Source organism: Ictalurus punctatus, chromosome 3, assembly GCF_001660625.3.
Source record: "Ictalurus punctatus breed USDA103 chromosome 3, Coco_2.0, whole genome shotgun sequence".
NCBI classification, from domain to species: Eukaryota; Metazoa; Chordata; class Actinopteri; order Siluriformes; family Ictaluridae; genus Ictalurus; species Ictalurus punctatus.
This window is the reverse complement of record NC_030418.2, coordinates 21,445,086-21,467,439: the sequence shown is the minus strand read 5'-3', so window position 1 is coordinate 21,467,439 and position 22,354 is coordinate 21,445,086. Positions and strand designations below refer to the sequence as shown.

At 37.6% G+C, this 22,354-nt stretch overlaps 1 protein-coding gene across 1 annotated transcript in view; it reads left to right on the top strand.

The window, feature by feature from the left end:
* slc24a3 (solute carrier family 24 member 3) overlaps nucleotides 1–22,100 on the top strand; it is a 91,305-nt gene extending 69,205 nt beyond the window's left edge. Inside the window, exons 4-17 of the mRNA XM_017464802.3 lie at nucleotides 6,081–6,155; nucleotides 7,014–7,098; nucleotides 7,184–7,287; nucleotides 11,241–11,315; nucleotides 11,901–11,926; nucleotides 12,351–12,404; nucleotides 12,514–12,641; nucleotides 13,372–13,532; nucleotides 14,179–14,449; nucleotides 14,553–14,719; nucleotides 14,809–14,923; nucleotides 15,846–15,958; nucleotides 19,833–19,898; nucleotides 20,050–22,100. Of these exons, the coding sequence (XP_017320291.1) occupies nucleotides 6,081–6,155; nucleotides 7,014–7,098; nucleotides 7,184–7,287; nucleotides 11,241–11,315; nucleotides 11,901–11,926; nucleotides 12,351–12,404; nucleotides 12,514–12,641; nucleotides 13,372–13,532; nucleotides 14,179–14,449; nucleotides 14,553–14,719; nucleotides 14,809–14,923; nucleotides 15,846–15,958; nucleotides 19,833–19,898; nucleotides 20,050–20,193 (1,584 nt within the window). The 3' untranslated portion in view covers nucleotides 20,194–22,100. The remainder of the gene's footprint in view (nucleotides 1–6,080; nucleotides 6,156–7,013; nucleotides 7,099–7,183; nucleotides 7,288–11,240; nucleotides 11,316–11,900; nucleotides 11,927–12,350; nucleotides 12,405–12,513; nucleotides 12,642–13,371; nucleotides 13,533–14,178; nucleotides 14,450–14,552; nucleotides 14,720–14,808; nucleotides 14,924–15,845; nucleotides 15,959–19,832; nucleotides 19,899–20,049) is intronic.
* Nucleotides 22,101–22,354: the final 254 nt, after the last annotated feature.

The window sequence follows — 22,354 nt, the reverse complement described above, 5'->3', positions numbered from 1 at the left end:
TTGGTGTTTGTTTGGTTTTGACACATGGACAAATGCAGGAGTGACCCATTTTTACTCTCATGCAGGCAGGAGCAGTTGATCCTATATAAAGCTTGAGATTTCCAACAACATAGAGTAGAACTTCATTAAAAGTCTTACTTTTAACTAATTAAATACTTACCAGTTACTTCTTTTTTGTTTTGGTACGTCTTTATTCAATGAGTGCATGAATCAGACAGAAATGAGAAAAAGCTATTGCCATTGGTCGGTATTCTACAGAAAATACATGGGTAAACTGGACAATTAAGCTATGTTTTCTGTGGTTGTTGATGCAGTTGTCTAAGCTATAACAAATGTGAAATTGCAAATGGACACAAATCAGGCATCTCCGTTCGTGTCTTAGATATTAAATAATTAATCTTTAGTAACCATGTTTTCTTTGAGAAGGTCGCTGTTTTTGAAATCACTTATTTGCTTATGTTTTGGGTGAGTACAAAAGAAATAACAGGAGGGATTGTTTAGATGTTCTGCAGGAGCAGGGTAAGTGAGAACAGGTACAGTTCCCTCTAATAATATTGGCACCCTTGGTAAATATGAGCAAAGAAGGCTGTGAAAATGTAACCTTTTTATCTTTTGTTTAAAAAAAAAACACAAAAAAACCTCTGCTCTCATGGCTATCATACAATTGCAAACAAAACACAGGTTTATATAAAAAAAAATAATCTTTGTTAAATATAGGTGTGCAACAGTATGTTATTTATCCTAATCATCATACTGCACTCCTTCAAGGCCAGTGTAACTCATTTGTTTTCTTTAAGGAAAGCTATTTGTCCTAGTTACCTTTACTTTAGTCTCCAAATCAGACTCCAAGAGAATTGTATGCCTTTTTTTGGCAAAAACTCAGACACAGAGACATTTACTTTTCAAAGAGGTTGAAAATAACACGGATACCTTTGATTTTCCGACCTGAAAACCACAATGAAGGATTTGGACATGCTGTAAAGTTTATGGAAACACAACTAGGTCAGTGTTGTTTCCACCAAGGAGCAAAGTTTATAGGAAAGGAAATTTAAAGCAGCAGTAACATTTAATGGAAATGGAGCTTTACTAGAACACTTCATGAAAAAGAAAAGGCTAAATTACTGATATAGTGTTCTTATATTTTCAGACATTACTCTTATACCTGAAGGGTTGAGAGTAATTGGATGATTTGAAGTCTCTGCTACTAAGCAATTGTATTCATTTAATGTGTTGGAAAGATAGTCTTGTTTGTATGGCTACTGTTAAATACTTGTTTGGATAGAAGAACTCTCCTATGCTTTCTGAATTGTTTTATTCGAGATGTAGCCATTGATTGTCTTTCCGCATTTTTATGGTTTTAGATCAGTTGGTATGTCCTTATGTGTTTAACAAGATATACTATTTACAACACTGCATGTGGGGCCTCTCAAAAGATTGACTCCAGCAGTTAGGGTGTGTGTATTTGTATGTGTGCATTTGTATGTGCATTTTGCCAAACCCCAAGATCTTCTGGCCTGATGACATATAACTCACATCAGTTTACAGAAAATGAAATCACTTCACTTCTGCCTCACTGCTTGCTGTTTGTGTTGTTTGTTTTTGATTTTGCAATTTTAGTCACTTTAACAGTTAAACAATACATATCTGCAGAGCAGGCAAAATGTTGTCCAGAACAGAAAGCGCTTACTGTGATTTATCATAGGCTGTTCTGTGCAGCTTTTCCATGGTTTACATCTCCAACATCATTGTTCTCTCTGTTTCCATCTGGCAGCCTTTTTTGACATTCACTCAGTCACACTGTTGGCAGTTCAGAAATGTTAACAAATGGCTCTAAAAACCAAGCAGGCTGTGGGTGTAGGATGGCAACTGGCCTTTAGAGAGACAAGAACAGAGTGATTGGTGTGGCTTAGTCAGTGAGACTGTGTGGCTGCTGTTAATTATGCAGAGGAGCAGATCACATCATGTTTTAATTGATATGCAATTGTTGCATTTTAAAGGAGCAGTTTGTAATTTTAGCACAGAGTCGTGCATGTTCTCCTCATGCCCATGTGGGTTTCTTCTCAACTACTAAACCATGCCACTAGGATGACTGGCTACACTTGATTGCCTCTATGTGTGAATGTGTCAGATGCGTGTGTGCATGGTGTCTTGCAATGGTCTAGTCAGTGATAGGCTCGAGATCCACCATGACCCTGATCAGGTTAAGGTGGTTACTGAAGAATATTTGAAAGAGTTTGCTATTTTAAGAGCACTCTTATTCTGCTCTGTTATCAGGGGAGATGTAATTAAAAATAAAGACAATGACAAATCTTCTGATTCACCCCCAACCAGACCCAACCTCGATGAATCGCCTTTTAACCCATGTTCATACTACTAGGCAACAAGATGCTAGTGTGTTTGTTGTAAGTGTGTAGTATTGCTTCTGGTAATACACTCCAGCTTTTTTAAGTTTTTATATGACAGGAGTCACTAAAATGTATACATATATGCTGTATTACTTATCAAATTTATATTGCATTGCTTTATTTTGTTTTAAATACATTTTCATAATTTTGTAAAACCCAGGAAAATATGACTCCATGGGTTTATTTCCATTTTTTATGCCACAATTGGTTGAAAAGGAGCTAAACACAGTGAGTTTAGACTGGTGTCTTTTTAGACTACTGTATTGGTGTGACAAATTGACTGAGGCCAGTCATTTGGATTTGTCAATTTGCCACTTCATATCACATTTGCATAAAAATCAAGTGTGGCTTGATGCTTTGTTGTTTTCATCTGTTATAGAAAATGAATGGTTGCTCTGTTGTTTACCAGTGAGAACAGAGGGTAAAAGAAGGGGCAAAGCTGAGAAGCTCCGTTCCATCCAGTGACAGTGAAGATTTAAACAGAAGCCTGAAATTAAGATACTAACAAGAGAAACTTGGCTGGGCAATATGACTATATAATATTAATACTCTGTCACAATCTATCTGTCTATTCATCTGTCACTCTATTTATCTAATTATCAATTTCATTATTATTCTTTTTTTAAATAATTACAAACAGACTAGAAACAGATGACTTGATCTTAATTTTGTAATTAATATTTAAAATAGTAAACTGTTCTTTTTTTTTTTTTTTTTTACAGATTTATCTTTTTTCACCTTTTCTTAGTATAATTTGTTATTTTTAAATATCCAAGAAAGACCATACAATACATATATTTGTATATAAAGATGTTATAGGAATTTACATCTTCTTCTGCTACCTAAATTCTATATAAACTCTACATAAAGTCCTATTAGTCTAAAGCCAAGTTTTTGACCTGATGTATGAGTGTGCTTAATTGAAAGCTGGGGACATTAATGTACTGCATATTCCTCCTAAAGTCCTCTGTGGGCTCATGTGACACTGCTGTTATGTTGTGCTGTTTAATTAACTTTTTGTGCAAGCAGAGAGAGGTTTGTGAGGAGTTCCTCTCAGACACCCTTCAGCTACTTTTCCATACTTTATTTATCTTGACAGTATTTTCACTCCCTGAGCTCTTTTTTTGTCAGAATAAGAGTGAGGGGAAATACATAAGTGCAATACTGTGTGAGTATGTGTGTATGTCAGAATACACACACTAATTGGTAAAGTCTTTGGTTTGGTCAGAACTGCTGAGATTTGCTCAGACTTCATACAATACTGTGTGTTAGCACATGTGTTTGGAAAATGTCTTACCAAATGCCATGTGTCATTACCCATGTAAATGTTTCGGTGAGGGGGTGTGGAAGACCATTTGTGAAACACATTGCCTTCCATTTAGGTCACCTGCCCAACATGGTTAGAGTTAGTGATGATAACAACAGGAAGGGTTAGAGGGAGAAAGAGAGAGAGAGTGTGTGTGTATGTGTTTTGGTTTTTGCATGCATCTGTGTGTTTGGGCATGTTTTTATCTCTTGGTAGTCTTGTCCCCTTTTTGATTGGTGCCTATGAGGAAAATTGCTTTTTCATAAAAACTGCAGCTTTTGTTTAAAATAAATTAAAGACTCCAAAGGTTAGTGGTTACTGAAGTTAAGGGTTAAAATTAAATGTAAGCATACCATTAATTGGTTGCAGTAGTGATTATGTCAGTGGAAGGTCCACACAAGGATATTAAAACAACATTTGTTGTGGGTGCCTATGAGCCTGGCAAGGGATTTAAAAAGATCTCCAAATTATTTGAACTACATCATTCCACTGTAAGGAAAATAATCTGCAGATTTCAAACGACTGCCAATTTCTCCAGGACTGGCCGTCCCAGCAAATTCAGCCCAAGAGCAGACCATCTGATGCAAAAAGAAGTCTCCAAGAACCCCAAAATTTCATTACAGGATCTGCTAGTAAGTCTTACAACTGTTGGTGTCAAAGTGCATGCTTCTACAATCAGAAAGAGATTGCACAGATTAGACCTGCATGGGAGGCGAGCCAGGAAAAAGCCTTTGCCAGACTACAGTTTACCAATGAGCATAGACCAATGAGCATACCAAAGCTCAGGCCTCTTTGAATAATGTGCTCTGGACAGACGACTCAAAGATAGAGTTGTTTGGCCACAGTAACAGCAGACATGTTTGACGCAGACCAAAGACAGCACTTCTGGAGAAGCACCTCATACCAACTGTGAAGCACGGTGGGTGAAATGTTATGGTTTGGGGTTGCTTCGCTGCCTCAGGTACTGGACTGCTTGCATTCATTGATTCAACTATGAATTCTGCATCATATTAATTGAAGACCATTAATGTGAGGCCATGTGTCCAAAAGTGGACCTTTCAACAGGATAATGATCCTAAGCAGACTAGCAAATCCACCAAGGAATGGCTCAATATGAAGAAATGGAGGGTTATGGAATGGCCTAGTCAAAGCCTGGATTTGAATCCCATTGAAATGTTGTAGGGGGATTTCAAACGGGCACTACATACAAGAAAACCCTCAAACATCAACAACTGAAAGAATATTGCATGGAAGAGTGGTCAAAAATTCGAGCAAGCCAATGTCAGAGACTGGTGGACAATTATGTAAAACACCTACATGAAGTTACTTCTGCTAAAGGGGGCAATACTAGCTTCTGAGGCCAAGGGTGTACTTACTTTTTCCACAGAAGAATATCACATCTATTGATATTTCTGTTAAATAAATGATTGAAAAAGCTAATTTTCCATGTGATTTTGTTCAAGTATATCAACTTCATTCATAGACACTGTTTCAAAGATGATCAAATGTTTGCTTGTTGAAATATGTAAAAAGAGCCAATTATTTCCATGGAGTATACTTATTTTTTCACATGACTGTATATTACTATGTGTATAGAGATATGCTGTACTGCCTCACATAGAGATTTATACTCTGCTAATGCCATTGTATTTTAGGACAAGCAGATGTTGAACTAATCCCACATACACACATGTGCCTGCTGTGGGAGCAGCTCTGATATAACCACACATTCTCAGAAATGGCCAGAGTGTTCTCAGCAAGAATATGAGGCTGAAGCTCTTGGCTGTATGCTCTCAGCATATGTGACCCTTATTAAACCTTATGCACTGCAATGATGAGATCATAAATTTACATGTAAATAATAAACTGAGGTTAAAAAAAAAGACTCACTTCTACCCCAGAAAGACAACCAAAGCCAGTCTAATTCCTTATGTAATATTTCCATGAATTGTGGCACGTCTGATCAGGAGCAACAGTCTGTTGGAGTGCATCTGTGTATCAAGCTGCTTTTCCATGTTGGTTAACAGACATCTCAGCAGGTTGTAAATAAATCCCACAGAGCAGATTTTGCATGTTTATAGGTCCACCATTTGTTTGATCGAAATTCAAATTGATATAGATGTTCAGTAGATTCAGTTCTCAAGATTGCATTTATAAATATACTTTCATGTGAAAAAATAAGTACACCCCAAGGAAATTGTTGGCTTTTTTGACATATTTTACAAACAGCAGGGGTCAACCTGTTAACAAAGCACAACCCGAGTCCCTACAGTGAGAATTTTGCCTTATTATTTCTGATGTCAGTGTATGGGGTGTTAATTCTGTACTGTAGTTTGAATGAATTAACTGTGTTCTCCATTCTTCTAAAGGCCATGTACATGTTCTATGCCCTGGCCCTGGTGTGTGATGACTACTTTGTGCCATCCCTGGAGAAGATTTGTGAGGTAAACTATTGACTACATTTAAAAAAAAACAACAACAACAACTAATGACTAGATAAGGTTTTGTTTTCATTCAAGCAAAAGCCATTGTCATTATTTGTGGTCAGAAAGTTTATACTGTCGTTAATGGAGTACAGTGTGCAGAGTGGCACATACAGGATGAAATATGAGGGATTTTCCAACACACTTTTGTCCAAAATAGTGCTTACCTTCTCTTAAGCCTCTTTCTCCCAGATGCAATACCAAAATTGTATTTTACTGTCTTCAAGCAGAGCCTTAAATGTACCATTTCCTTTAACCACTTTAATATCAACAGGCTACTTTGCCTACTAACTACATACAACTGACTGAACTATTTTATCTGCAGCAAACTAAAAATGAACTCAGTTGTGGCTTCTAAAATGAAACAGAAGGATGACATATAATTAGTCACATTCTATAATTAACATAATCAATAATAATTCATTTCCAAACCCTCACAAAAAGATAGAAATGGCAATTTCTGGCCCAAAACCCCCCAGAAAATGCATATTTTGTAATTCAGTGTCAGCCATCAATTATTTGTAGAACTATATATCATATTGCCATCTGTGAATGAAATATAATCTTATAGCATTATGTCAATGCTAATGCGCTGCACTATACATATTTGGTTTTTTAAAGAAATAACAGCAGCTGATTTGACACCTAGTGACACCTCTTGATAATGTATTTGTAGTAACATAACACATTTTTACAATTACCAGTGGTAACAAAAATACCAAGAATATTTCTTCCACACCCACAACTACATTGTGTCTCATTACTTAATTAGTGCCATGCTAATAATTTTATTGCGCTCTTTTTGTGTGTTTGCTTCAGCGCCTCCATCTCAGCGAGGATGTGGCTGGAGCAACGTTCATGGCAGCTGGCAGCTCAGCACCTGAACTCTTCACTTCTGTTATAGGTATAGGTGCTCTTAATGGCAACATGACTAACTGGATGCAGTGTGTGACTTTAACTGTGCTGTAAACTCTCCTCCGTATGGATAGGAGTGTTTATCACCAAGGGAGATGTGGGAGTGGGAACAATCGTAGGTTCTGCAGTCTTCAACATCCTGTGCATCATTGGAGTGTGTGGGATCTTCGCTGGGCAGGTAAACGTGCCACTCTGTACATGTTTATATTTAGGTTACTCATTTGGAAGATGCTTAAATCAGGTATAAATCTAATCGTAGAATATAGGTGTTGCAGTGAGACATGTGCAGCAATACTGTGTGTACAACAACTGACCAGAAAAATGCAGGATAGAAAATGAATATAGAGCAGAGAATAGCAGGATTGGAGCAAGCAATAGTACTGTGGTGTGATACAAACACTCATGAAATAGTAAATAATGAATCATACAGTATTATAAAACAAACAGAATTAACTTGCCGAGTGATGCACACTTGTGCAAAATGGGTCATCAGTCACCTCAAAAGGTAACAGCAGAGCGAACACACCCAGAATTACTGCACAGTTTACATAGAAAGTTGACTGAGGAAGTCAACAGACAAGTATTATGCTGTGTTAGGTTTTCCATGTGGCATATTTTCCATTTTGGATAGTCTGGCATTTTGTTCCCATGCCCGATAGCATAACAGAGAATATCTAATACACTCAAATAATTTCACAGTGCACTGCAGTACTAGTGTCCAAATAATGTACATTAGTAGGTACACAGCAACCATAATGCAATTTTCCTTTTAGAATGAATATGAATACCGTCATTCTTGGTCATTTTCATCTTCTTAATTTCTTATTCTTATTTATCTGCTACAGTGCCATTGCAATTAACCATAAAAACTATGGAAACCCGTTTTAATATATTCATGTCACTGAACATGCAAAGCAAGGCTAGATAAGATCCAAGCTGTAAATGTCAGGAGTGTTACTGTATCCCCACTAGCATTTCACACTGCTTGGAATATATGCCTATCCTTTATATTTTAACATTTTACTGCAACCCCCTTATTTCCTGTTGCCATCTTTGTTCATTTTCTTTTCTTGTTTCACTCTTATCCTCGCTGGATCTGTCCCCACTGTGCAAGGAGAAACACTATACCACCAAATTTTATAATCTCATTAACTCTACAAGAGTTTGATTGGTTGCAATTCCAAAGGGCTGTATGTGTTATTTCAAGAGGAGCTGCTGAGATTAATACTCTTCTGAATTGATACAGATATATGGTTAGTTGTGGTGTTTACTGTTTGTTAGTACATTTGTGTGTTTATAAGCAGTGGATAGTGAGGGGAGGCTATGGCAAGCTACTTTCATGAGTGCAGTCTTGTTCGCTTAGAGTAATCCTGACCCTTTTAATTAACACTCTGACATTGAAACAGTCATAGTGTAAATAGCATACTACTCTCATACCTGCGAGTGTGTAGTAGTGTATAGAAGTGTGTAAGGCATTGAGAGGGAAAGTCACACCACACGGCCTACACTGCAGCAACATTAAGACTGCATGATGTTTGCACATCTGTGCATTGGAGAGGTAATTTTCATATCTGTGTCTGTATTTGCATTTAAACATAAAGTGGGTATGACCTAAACTAAAGACGCTGAAGGAATGGGGGCACTTTTTTAAACCCTCTCGTACAGTTTTTTGTTTATTCCTGCTTCTAACATTTTCTAACAAACTTAGCTGGTTCTATTTCGTAAAATATAGACATGACCAAACTAGTAGCCAAACTAAGGATGAATGAATGAGTGCTATAATGCATGGCTGTAAATGCATCGTTCACATTAATGAATGTGGTCTTTCTTGTCCCAAAAATTTCATATCTGACCACTCAGCCAATTAAAAGAAAAAGGTCCGTGCATCCATTTTTCATATCGCTTATCCTATACAAGGTGACGGGGGAGCCTGGAGCCTGTCACCGGGAACATGGGGCACACAGCAGGGGATACCCAGGACGGGGTGCTAACTGATCACAGGGCACAATCGCACACCCATTCACACATCACAGACTATTTAGAGATGCCAATAAGCCTATAACGCATGTCTTCGGACCGGGGGAGGATACTGGAAAACCCCCGTAGCATGGGGAGAAAACACAAATCCCAAACACACAGGGCGGAGGCAGGATTCAAACCTTCAACCCTGGTTGTGCGAGCTAAACATGCTAACCTTTAAGCCACCCGTGCTTCTGGGAAGACATGCCAATCCTGTTCATTATTTTTGTCGCCTCCCGATGCACACCTCTACTCTGAACTAGCTTCTTAAAAAAACATTTTTTTTAAAGAATAGTGCACCTCCTATTTGGATCTGTATTTGTATCTCTTTTATAACACATTATATGTTTCTTCCAAATAATATATTCATATGATAGGTGTGATAGGTTTTCGTATTCGGTGACACGCCACATACTCTACCCTGGTACCAATGACCATATCTATATGCCTTCTCTCCCAATTTTAAAGTGCTGAGATCTGCTTTCTCATGTCCTTACTCATCCTGGCCACATTCCTTCTCATTCACATGCACACTCAATAAGATAGAAACACAGACCTACACACACACACACTGAACTGACTTCACAGGGATTGGACTGCCTAACAAAAGTGCACGAAGTGCTGAGCAAGTGTGCATCAAGAGTGGTGTTAAAAGCCTTCCACTGCAGTGCAACCTGTGGTCGTCATGGCAACTCTTGACAGCGGCATGAGGTACCTGTTTTGCCATGGCACTTCCGCCACTCAAACGTCGACTTTGCTGCTTTATATAGCAAGCACATTACTTACGTCAACATTACACGCTTTTACAGCTGCTACTTCCCTTCTTCCCTTCACTTACTAGTTCCTGACCGGAAGTGTGGCTTTATATGGTGCTCACTCTCTCACTTCCGATCCACAGACTGTCTCTCTGTAGTTTCAGGCAAAGTCCTTTAGAGAAACCAGAGCAATCACAGAATCTAGTTTAATATGTCTGAACTGAATCATGGTGGTTAAAAGAAAACTCCACCCTAAAACACATTCAATATTCTTTATTACTGAAATATTGTGGATTTGTGTAGGGATTCAGGTGTTAATTTGTTGTTTGATGCAGTGTTTTTGTTCTCATGAGAATTTTTCAGTCTTCTATACTGACGTCACAGAGGGACTTTTTTGACACAAGTGCAATTGTGTTTAATACAGTAAGAGAAAAAAAAATCAATGTCTCATGTCTCACATCTCACACTTCACAGGCACAGTGTTCAGGTTTTGCTGTTAGCTCAAAAAGCAAAAGAGCAAGGGCTTCTTTTTTCACTCACCATTTTTTCCTGCAACGTTCAGTGTCATATTAATAAGTAATACATGCTTGTACTGACATACACAAAGATGAGGAGGTGAAAGAGGTGGACAGGGTAAAGGACTAAAGTGCTGTTGCACCAGTTTCTTTAGGAAAAGATGAAGCAAGATCTAAATACCATTCGGTGCCACTGTCAGCACCTAGTTGAATGGCAATGTGGAAAATTTAGGAAACTGTTGAAAAAGAACATAGACCCACACACAGATAAAATATGTTTAAACTCATAATTTTAACTCATAATTTCATTGCAAAATAAATCTTGTATAAATGACATTGAAGTTCACTTGTTAATTTTTTAAAAAGATTTACAAGTCATTCAGGGTGGATTTCTCCATTAAGTGTAGGCAGTAAGGGCTGTGTGTTCAGACGTGATTGCGAAGTGATATGTGCAGTGTGACATTTAACTATGCATACACACACGCGCACGCGTTCACACGCGCACACACGCACACACAAGCAAATTGACTTCATGCAGACAGATATAAGAATAAAAAGAATAACCGTGGTACATAAATTGAAAAAAGGACTTGAATGAATGAATACAGATTGAAAAGTAAACATGAAACAGAAAATCATTCCACTCATAACTTACTCTTACTCATTTTCTGACACAGTGAAAACCCTTTGTCACAGTGAAAATCTGCTATATGAGCTCATAAAGAAACATAAAATTAATCGTGATGTTACTTTGCTCTCAGTTCTCTGCAACTCATTTGGATACTTTGATGCTAACTCCACTCTCTCTCTTTCTTCCTTCCTCGTCTTTCCCTGGTGTGCAGGCCGTGCGTCTCTCCTGCTGGACTCTAATGAGGGACTCCACGTACTACACTATCTCAGTGGCCACTCTGATCGTGGTGAGTAGAGGCTCTAAGTGGTTTCTCATGCTTCTCTGAAGCCTGTGACTCTTCTCACACAGCAGGAGAAGAGAAGCAAGCAGCTGTCCCTGGGGGTCCATATCCTAGACTACACGCCTCTTATTTACACACCCAGCATGGTAGCTGGAGTCGGGCAATGCAAACACTTACATGTCTTGCGTTACGTACACATAGCATTGTTACTCTGAAGTATCCGAAGAACTGAGTTCATTTTACTTATTATACACTTGTTTAGTGTTGTATAAACAGTCATTTGCATTGCAAATGAGTTGAACACAAGTTTGATTACATTTAGTAAAAATGTGTAATATGAAATATATTGTTTAAATATGTGTGTGTGTATGTGTGTTTGAGAGAGAGAGAGAGAGAGAGAGAGAGAGAGAGAGAGAGACAGAATGAAATATGTAGTTCCTCTTCTTCAGTTGACATATATAGAAATTTATATCTTCAGAAGGTCGTATATGGGAACGTTGTGTATTACTGCCCCCTGCTGATAAATTTAGGTCAATGCATTTTATTTCTTTGGTCTATCTGGTATAAACATAAGTTTCTCTCTTTTTCCAGTTTATCTATGACGAGAAGGTTACATGGTAAGTCAGCTTCATATCCTCATTAACTTCAGGTGAACATTTTCTTTTGTAAATTATAATGCAACAGATTGAGGGCAGTGGTGACTCAATGGCTCTGATCAGAAGGTCGGTCATTTAAGCCCCAGCACCGCCATGCTGCCAGTGTTGTGCCCTTGAGCAAGGCCTTTAACCCTCTCTGCCCCAGGGACTCTGTATCATGGCTGACCCTGCACTCTGACCCCAGACTCCTAAAAAGCTGGGATATGCAAAGATAAGAATTCCACTGTGCTATAATGTGTATAAGACAAATTTATGGCTTCTTCGCAGTGTCATGTATTTCTCCCCATTATGTTTTTAATTAATATTTTGGAATGATATTTCAATTAATCAATGCTACAACGACACATTTATATTTTAATCAAAGTTTCTGTGTTGCATTTTAAAGGTGGGAATCTCTTGTCCTGATTTTGATGTACCTGGTTTACATTTTAATAATGAAGTAAGTTTATTGGTCTTTTCCAAACAAAGTCTAATTAAGAGATGTAATAAGTATTTTTTTTACTGAAACATTTGTATCTTCTGTCATTGATCACGGCTGTGCCAATCAGGTGTAACTCGTATCTGCTACACTACTTTGAGTGGAGGAAGAAGAAAGCTACAAACCTGGGAAATGGTACAGCGAGCAGCACAGACCTTGATGATGGATGTGATGCTACCGCTGTGCTACTCAAAAAAGGTAATAAGAAGAGCAAATGCCCAAAATTCACCTAATTTCTTAGTAAAAATTACTTAGAATAATGACATTATATAAAGTTATACTGTAATGTTTGAGTAAAGATTAAGGAGAGTGGTTGTAAATACAGTGCCCTCCACTAATATTGGCACCCTTGGTAAATATGAGCAAAGAAGGCTGTGAAATTTTCTCTTTGTTGTTTAACCTTTTGATCTTTTTAAATAAAAAAAAACACAAAAATACTCTGTTCTCATGGATATCAAACAATTGCAAACACAACACAGGTTTATCAAAAAAAAATGTATTTGTTAAATATAGGTGTGCAACAATTATTGTCACCCCTATGAAAAATATATTTGAAGTATAGTCCCATTGATATTTTACATTTTCTTTAGTACACCTGGGTGACTAGGAACAGGAAATTGTTCAACCATGACTTCCTGTTTCACAGGGTTATAAATATGAGGCAACACACAGGCCAAATTCCTTTAGTCATTCATAACAATGGATAAGACCAAGGAATGTGATGTGCGCAAAAGATCGTTGAGCTTCACAAAATGGGAAGTGTTTATAAGAAAATAGCAAAAGCATTGAAAATGGCCATTTCCACCATTAGGGCAATGATTAAGAAGTTCCAGTCAACTGGAAATGTTATGAATCAACCTGGAAATGGACGTGTGTCTATATTGTCTCAACGCACTGTATACATTTTAATGTTTTCTTCTGTGTTCAGCGAATTTCCACAGGAAGCCATCAGTACTGATGGTGGATGAGTTGCTGTCTGCATACCCACACCAGCTCTCCTTCTCTGAAGCTGGCATGAGGATCATGATCACAAGCCACTTTTCTCCACGCACCCGACTTACCATGGCCTCCCGCATGCTCATCATGGAGGTCAGGATCACAAATCTGGAACGCACACACACACACACAGATAAAAGCATCTGCTTAATGAATAAATGTAAATGTAAATGTAAGTTGATTTTCAGTTGAATTTGGGGAAACCACTTGAAGCATTCATTGTGTTTTCACTTGCTTATGTTTGATTTGTTCATTGCAACAACTGAAAGTCTGTAAATTTTGACAATAAGCCTCATTTGCTATGGGGGTTGAATAATTTTGATTGCAACAGTATGTCATCGAAAGATTAATATGCAGGAAAAAAAACCCAGGAAAATTTAAATCCATTACACAATTTTACAGATTTATAATACGGTATGATGTTTTAGCCAATTCTGTAAAGCTAAATTCTCCATGGTATGATTGTTTCATGTAAATATTTTTATGATTAATAGAGTGGGATGATATCGTATAATATTTAATAACCATTTTCTATAATGTTAACTTTCAGTGGCACAAAAAACATTGTTTTTTGCATGTAAAATCAGACATGTGCTGAGGAAATGGCGAATAAAACTTGACAACAGTCTCAAAATTAATCAAGACTCCTTTTTACTCAACTGTGAAATGTAAGTATCCCTATATATGTTGTGATGGGTAGAACAGTAGTAAATCAGTGTGTTTTGTGTATTTTTTACAGCGGCAGCGTCTCATCAATGGTCATTTCAGTAATGGGGATTCAGAGGTGACAGTCAAATTTCCTGTAAGGCGTGGAATGGAGAACGGCATTGTGGGTGTAGAGCGAGGCCTGAACACATGGAGGAACGGGCATCGTGATGATGACACACGAGGGGCAGATCCTGGCACTGATACAGAGAATGAGAATGAGGATAATGAGAACAATGAGAATGATGAAGAAGAGGAGGAGGAAGATGAGAATGAAGGACCCTTTGTTCCTTTCCACTGCCCAGGTAGCTTCTAATAACCTGATTAACAAAAGCATATGTAATGGCGTCTTCTTCTATTCACTGATTTTCTGTGTGTGTGTGTGTGTGTGTGTGTGTTTGCATACAGGGGGCATGTGCAATAAGGTGAAGTGGCTGCTGGCATGGCCGCTGAGTCTGCTGCTTTTCTTCACGGTGCCCAACTGTGCGTCGCCTCGCTGGGAGCGCTGGTTCATGGTCACCTTCATCACCTCCACACTCTGGATCGCTGGCTTCTCTTACATCATGGTGTGGATGGTGAGAGAAACTATTTCCTAATTTATTTTTGTGTGATTTTTTTTTTCCCCAAAAAAAATACTTGATGCTATTCTTCCGGCTCTGTCCAGGTGACAGTCATCGGCTTCACTCTGGGCATCCCAGATGTCATTATGGGAATTACATTTTTGGCTGCAGGCACCAGTGTCCCTGATTGCATGGCGAGCCTTATAGTAGCACGGCAAGGTGGGCACAAGAGAAACCAAAAATAGTCAACAATTTGTCAAAACTGGTTATATGGACCATCTTTCACATATTTGCTTTCTTTTAAAAATATTCATATTGCTTTATTAATAGAAAAAAGGCTATCTTCATTCTGAAACACAATATATATATATCTATATATATCTATATATATATATATATATATATATATAGCGAAATACTAGTCATGTTCTATGTGATTCTGGTCCTAATTTCTTGGTTGTTGCTGTATTTTCACTGTACTGTGAGAAGTGGTTTGTTTGCCACAGTGACACCACAGGGGGACATTGTTAACACACTTACAATGCAGTTACAATGGAGTTTAATAGGAGGGAAAAAATTATTATCTTAAACATAATGGTTAACAGGTAGGTTTTGCTATTAGATCCTAAAAACTAAAGAAGAGGAACTTCTTTTCTTTTCAGGAACATTGTCCTGTCATATTAATGAGAAATCCAGCATAGCAGTAATAAAGACAGCTAATGTTAAGACTCAGAATCCCAGAATGCAATGCTGTTATACAAAAGAAGTGACACACTCAGCTCATAATCAGCTCATCTTGTTAGCTATCTATGAGATGATGAGTTGTAGCACAGTGTGCAGATGAGCAGCTGAGAGAGCTGGACAGAGTAAAGGATTAAAGTACTGCTGCACTGGTCTCTTTAGGCAGAGATGAAGCAAGAGCTAAATCAGCAGGTAGTCAAATGGCATTGTGGATAATGTAGGAAAACATTAACGATAGTGAAAACAGATGTAACCGTAAACTAAAAAATAAATAAATAAAAGTAAAATCAGAATTTTGATTAAGGTGAGTTTTGACTTTAAGGACCAATGTAACCTCTACATACTGTTAACTGCTGGTCATTTTACATTTCTCATCCTTCTTTCTTATACTGTTTGCCAGGCCTAGGTGATATGGCCGTGTCTAACTCCATTGGCAGTAATGTTTTTGATATACTGGTTGGTCTGGGGCTGCCCTGGACTCTCCAGACTCTCGCTATTGACTACGGCTCAACAGTAAGTAACCACATAATAATATGAATTCCTGTTCAGTATATGGTTAATATTCCAGTAGCGCTCACATTATAGCCACTTAAAAGCACTAAATGTAGGTTTATTTGTTATTGTATGCTAAGTTTTCACTCTTTCTTTTACAATTTATGGATAATTATCTTCCATCTGTATATCATTCCTAACTGAGGACATTTTAATTTTAACTATGACTCAATTTTCTTGCTCCAAAACATTTAGCTTAGTGTAGGAAGAAAGGAGGAAAGGGTGAGCAGAATGAAACAGATTTAGAAGAAGGAAGAAATTGTATTTATCCAAGAGAAACATTGTGTACACCTGTTAGATGGCTTTAAAAGTTCCTGTCCGCTCCAGACTCAGTGCACATGTTGAGAATGTTCCACTGCTCCTCTAAGACAAATGCAGAGAGCTTATTTTGGAAGTGATCTGCAGACAATCTGTTTTGTCAGTCTGTCGGATTCTGTGAAAGCCTAGTCCACTTGGAAGCGACTTGACATTTTGCTGACTTAACCAACACCATAACGTTTCCTCTCCACAAGTCTGTTTTTAACATCCATTTGATTTGCGTGTTTGGAGTGGGTTTCCTAACAATTTCTAAACAGATGGCGTGCATCCACTCCTAATAGCCGTATATACTGTGTGATAAATAGAAACCAGGGATTGATCTCGCTTTATCAACTATCCTGGAATATATGTGTGGTGCAGCTCGTTTCTTGACTGGGACCAAAAAGAGAGCCCTATCCACCCGCCTTAGCCTCATTCCACTGGTTACCAGTGAATTACAGAAATGAAACATTGGTGCTACACAAAACAACACACCGACCACATGAGACGACACAGAACTAAATAAGACCTACACATTTCTACATAGTGCACGTGCAAACAAGTGCAAACACAAGACAGTACAGTAACGACTAAAAACAGGACAATGGGCACAGTAAGTGACAGCGTAGTGCACAGCACACCAGCACACAGTTCTAGTGCGGAATTATCAGATATAACAGGTAGTGCAAACGAATAACAATATAATAAAAATGGTGTGAATGTAAACATAACATACTATGACATAGTATTCAGCAGATTAGCTTACATAGCAGTTACTGCGGTAACAGCCAGGTAAAGAGTATTGTGGTGACAAGAAATGATTTATTTATAAATGCATTATCAGCAAAAGTACAGGTAGTCAGCACACAAATGGGCCAAAATTGCAAGGGGAGTGGGATGGTGTTCAGTTAAGTGTGTGTTTGTGTGTGCGTGCGTGCATGTGTGCGTCCAGTCTTTGAGTACTGAGGAGTCTGATGGCTTGAGGGCAGAAGCTGTTACACAGTCTGGCCGTGAGGGCCTGAATGTGGCTTTGCAGATGCAGAGTCCTCACTATCCGCTTCAGGGTCTTGCAATCCGATACGGTGCAATTTCTGAGCCAGACAGTGATGCAGCTGCTCACGATTCTCTCAGTAGTTCCTCTGTAGAATGTTCCTCTGTAGAATAGGCTTTTTTCAGCCTTTGCAGACAGTAGAGATGCTGCTGGGCTTTCTTAGTTATGGAGCTGGTGTTGAGGGACCAGGTGAGGTTTTCCGGAAGTTGAACATCAAGGAATTTGGTACTCCCGACAAGCTCCACGGAGGAGCCGTCAATGTACAGCGGATAGTGGTCGCTACCTGCTCTCCTGAAGTCAACAAACATCTCTTTATTCAAGATCTTACTCTGTGTTTTTAAAGTCTTGCATGGACTCGACATATATATTTCAGATCTCTTCTGCTTTCGCTTTTCCCTGCGAACTCTCAGATCCTCTTCTCAGTTGTTACTAACCATTCCAAAGTCACGATTAAAAACCAAAGGTGATTGGGCCTTTTCTGTAATGGCACCAAGACTTATAGTAGTTTGTAAACTTAGAATAGTTTGCCCCTCTCTATCAGATCCTCCCCTACAATAAACTCATTTAAATAATTTCTTAAAACTTTTTTTTTCAAGCTTATCTATAATCTGCCCTGTTTTTTTGTTTGTTTGTTTGTTTGTTTGTTTTGCCACACTAGCTGCTTATTTCCTGGTCTTAATTATATCTGATTTGTTTTCTTACAATGATTATTTGTCTATATACTTATTTTAATTATATTTTATGTTATCATTTTAACGTATTTCCTGTTATACCTGATGTGCAGCACTTTGGTAATCACTCGTGTTTTTTTAAACGTGCTATATAAATAAATTTGACCTTGACCTTCAAATTCCGTAAGATGTCACTGTGGCTGAATTCTTTTTTGAACAGCCAAAAAAGGAAAGTCGGGATTTGTCACTGTTTTTACTGCCTATAACATTTTGAATTCTCACCTCAAACCATAAATATATGTTATTTATATTTTATACCAGAACAACATGGAATTTTTTTTTTCTTTTTATTATATTATTTCAAACACTATGGTTAAAAACACTCAGTTTGCCTAAAGATGTAAGTCTGATTTCCATACAGTATTTAGGTCAGTAATGCCAGGAGAACTACAGGTGCATCGCAAAAATTTTGAATATCGTGGAAAAGTTTTTTTTTTTTTTTTTTTTTTTTTTTTTTTTTTTTTTTAATTCAAAAAGTGGAACTTTCATATATTCTAGAGTTATTACAAATAAAGTGAAATATTTCAAGCCTTTTTATGTTTTAATCTTGATGATTACGGCTTACAGCTCATGGAAATCAAAAATCCAGTATCTCAGACTATTAGCATAAATAATTTATAATACAGAAATATCGACCTTCTGAAAAGTATGTTAGTTTATGCACTCAATGCTTGGTTGGAGCTCCTTTTGCATGAATTACTGCATCAATGCAGTGTGGCATGGAGGCAATCAGCCTGTGGCACTGCTGAGGTGTTCTGGAAGGTTGCTTTGATAACGGTCTTCAGCTCGTCTGTATTGTTGGGTCTGGTGTCTATCATAAATTCTCTATCAGGGTCAGGTCAGGCGAGTTGGCTGGCCAGTCAAGCACAGTAATACCATGGTCAATAAACCAGTTACTAGTAGTTTTGGCACTGTGGGCAGGTGCTGAGTCCTACTGGAAAAGGAAATTAGCATCTCCATAAAATTTGTCAGCAGATGGAAGCATGAAGCGTTCTAAAATCTCCTGGTAGACACTGCATTGACTCTCGAGTTGAGAAAACACACTGGACCAATGCCAGCAAATGACATGGCACCCCGAATCATCAGTGACTGTGAAACTTCACACTGGACTTCAAGCAACTTGGATTCTGTGCCTCTCCACTCTTCCACCAGACTCTGGGACCTTGATTTCCAAATTAAATGCAACATTTACTTTCATCTTCCCCATGATTCTGGTTGTGTACTGAACCAGACTGAGACATTAAAGGCTCAGGAAACATTTGCGGGTGTTTTGAGTTAATTAGCTGATTAGAACTCTTCTCAGGTCAAAATTTCTGTATTATAAATTCTTTATTGTAATATTCTGAGATACTGGATTTTTGATGTCCATGAGCTATAAGCCATAATCATCAAGATTAAAACAAAAAAATCTTGAAATATTTAGCTTTGTGTAATGAATCTAGATTATATGAAAGTACCACTTTTTTAATTAAATAACGGGAAAATTTTACTTTTCCACTGTATTCTAATTTTTCAAGATGCTCATGTATGTATATATTCACCCTGTAAAGAGTTTTCCCAGGTCAACACATATTTCAGTCTTGTCCTGCACAATAGGTTTGGACCACTAGAGGGAGGTAATGTTTGAACTGCAAAAAATTCTATTCTACCTTTTGTACCAGTTGTACTAGTAAGATATGCATGTTACCTTTTGTTTATCTGTACCATAAAAATCAGTAATAGTATATAATATTTAAATATTTATATTTTTACCTAGATCCATCTCAACAGCAAAGGCCTCATTTTCTCTGTTGGACTGCTCTTAGCATCTGTGTTTCTCACGGTAAGCCTCAAGCATGGATGCATGTGTTTTATTCCTTGTGTCTGCTTCTAAATTGGTAGTATTTCTGAATATTTTTGTAATTATCTCCATTTAGGTCAGACAATAAAGCTGTTAAAAGAACTCACAGTACATGGATGATTCTCTCTTTCAGGTTCTGGGTGTGCATCTGAATAAGTGGACCCTGGACAAACGTCTGGGCTTTGCGTGTGTCCTGATGTATGCTGTTTTCCTGTGTTTCTCCATCCTTATTGAATTCAATGTCTTCATCTTTGTAAATCTGCCCACTTGTCAGTGACACCACTCTTCTTGATCACTACCCTCTCTTGGTCGGTTCTATGAGGACTTGCATTCCTCGTCTGAGGAAGATCTGACCGTCCTTTATGAAAACTTTCTTCTTGATCCAGTAAATCCTCCCTTTTTTCCACTTGTGATGGAGCATTTGGTCAGTGGCTTTGGCCAGTGGAAAGAGGAAAGGAGAGGAGCAGATATGCATGGTGGATCTGTTCAAAGGTGCAAACTTCTTAGACAGGACCGGGAGATGGACAAAGATGACTACTGCCTGGTTTGATGTGAAAACAAAAAGGTTTGAATATTTTATATGAATATTAATAACTGAATTGTTATTGAAATATTAAGAATTTTATGTCTGTGTGTTTTGATTACATGTGTTTTATTAGCTGCTAAACTGGCTATGAAAAGGTCAGACTGAAGACCATGGCCATGATGTACTGAGTACTTATGGATACACAAAGTTTATGATTTTGAAAGATTTCTTAAGAGATTACTTTAAAAGTAGCTGAAAGGTACTGGTGACCTGCTATAAATTCTTATGGACAATACTGATGTGGTTGATCATGAGACTGGAGATTATCGTGGGCATTAAACCCAGATTACATAGTTCAAATCTCTCTCACCAGCTCTGTCTGGATGCCAGGGATTATCAGAATTGAGGATTTTTAATGTGTTAAATAAGAGTATATTTACTTATTGACCAGATGACAAGAGTGGGAAAGGTTGAAAGGTTGTTGTACATGAACAGATAATGATATTTATAGTTAACAGGCTCTGGACATATTTTCCCTTGAAGGTCATGGGGAACATGTAAGTATCATTGGTACATGGTAGAATGAAAACTTTCAATCAGGGTTCTAGTCGTCTTGCCAAAAGTAAACTATTTATGGTCAAAACGAAAATTTAAATATGTTGATCCAGATATAAGAGATGTGTAAAAAGATGTTTACTAATTATTTGTTTTGTCAGTTACTCTGTATATATGGAAGCAGAGATTTGTCTATTTAATAATTTATTGAAAACTATTTATGCACATTAATTTCTTATCGTAGTCCTAGAAGAATCCACAGCTGTCCCAAAGAAAAGACCAGTTTCAGCCACGCTTTGTCACTTTAACTTTGAATGCTTTCTATGTCACTTTTTTAATGAACTGTTTTAGCATAACAGGGTGGCATGTTCACTGCGAGGGGTCAACAGACAGTACGTGTGTTTCACTCAGTGTTCACTCAGTGATGGCCACCCGGTGGGCCATGCAAACCCAAGTAGCTGATAGCAGGAATGCATCCTGGTAAAATGAAGCTATTGTCTTTAGTTTGTAGGATTTCAGCAAAAACATAATTTTATGCAGATAGAACACTCTGGTCTTGTAGATATTTCAAAGTAGATTGGGTTCATAGGATGAATCCGAACATCATCTATAAATAAATGAAAGCTTGTGTGTTTGGACTGCTTTCACGCAACCTAATTGGATCGTCTAGTTTGGAGATATCACATGAAGATGAAAAATATAATTACCATGGATCTGCCTGAGAACTGTGAACAGTGGTACAGCGTCTATAAAATTATGAACTGTATCTCATCAGAGGGCTTTAAAGACTTTAGATAGCTGTCCAAATCCAGCTACAGTAACACAACCCAAGTCACTCTGTCACAAGGCACATTATCTGAATATATATCGATATATATTTATGCACTGAGCAATTTACATGGTCTTACTGTTCATTTATGAACAGCAGAATTTAGCTAATTTAAACCTAACTGTAAAATCAGCAAAGTATTTTTATCACAATGAAACTGTTTGTACTTTATAATGCAAAATGTTTCAAAAGGTTATTTGCTTTCAAATTTAGGATGTGCATCAACGTATTTGATATGTACATAGTGTAGAACATAAAGCAAATTTTCACTTGTGCATTGTTCATTTCTAAGAGTGTTTTTTTTCTTGTTACAGTTTCCGCCATATCCTTTTCGTTTTGCTACTTGGGTAGAAAATACAGAAAATATCATTCTTAGAATTGCCATATTGATAAATGTGTTGGTGTATTACTTTGTAGGAGTGTGATTCCCAAAAATGCAGCAGCAGTATTAGCAATAGGTCTGATCAATGTCTCACTTGTACTTAATGAAAACCTTGGCTTATTCCAGATAGAATGAATAGTATGGAA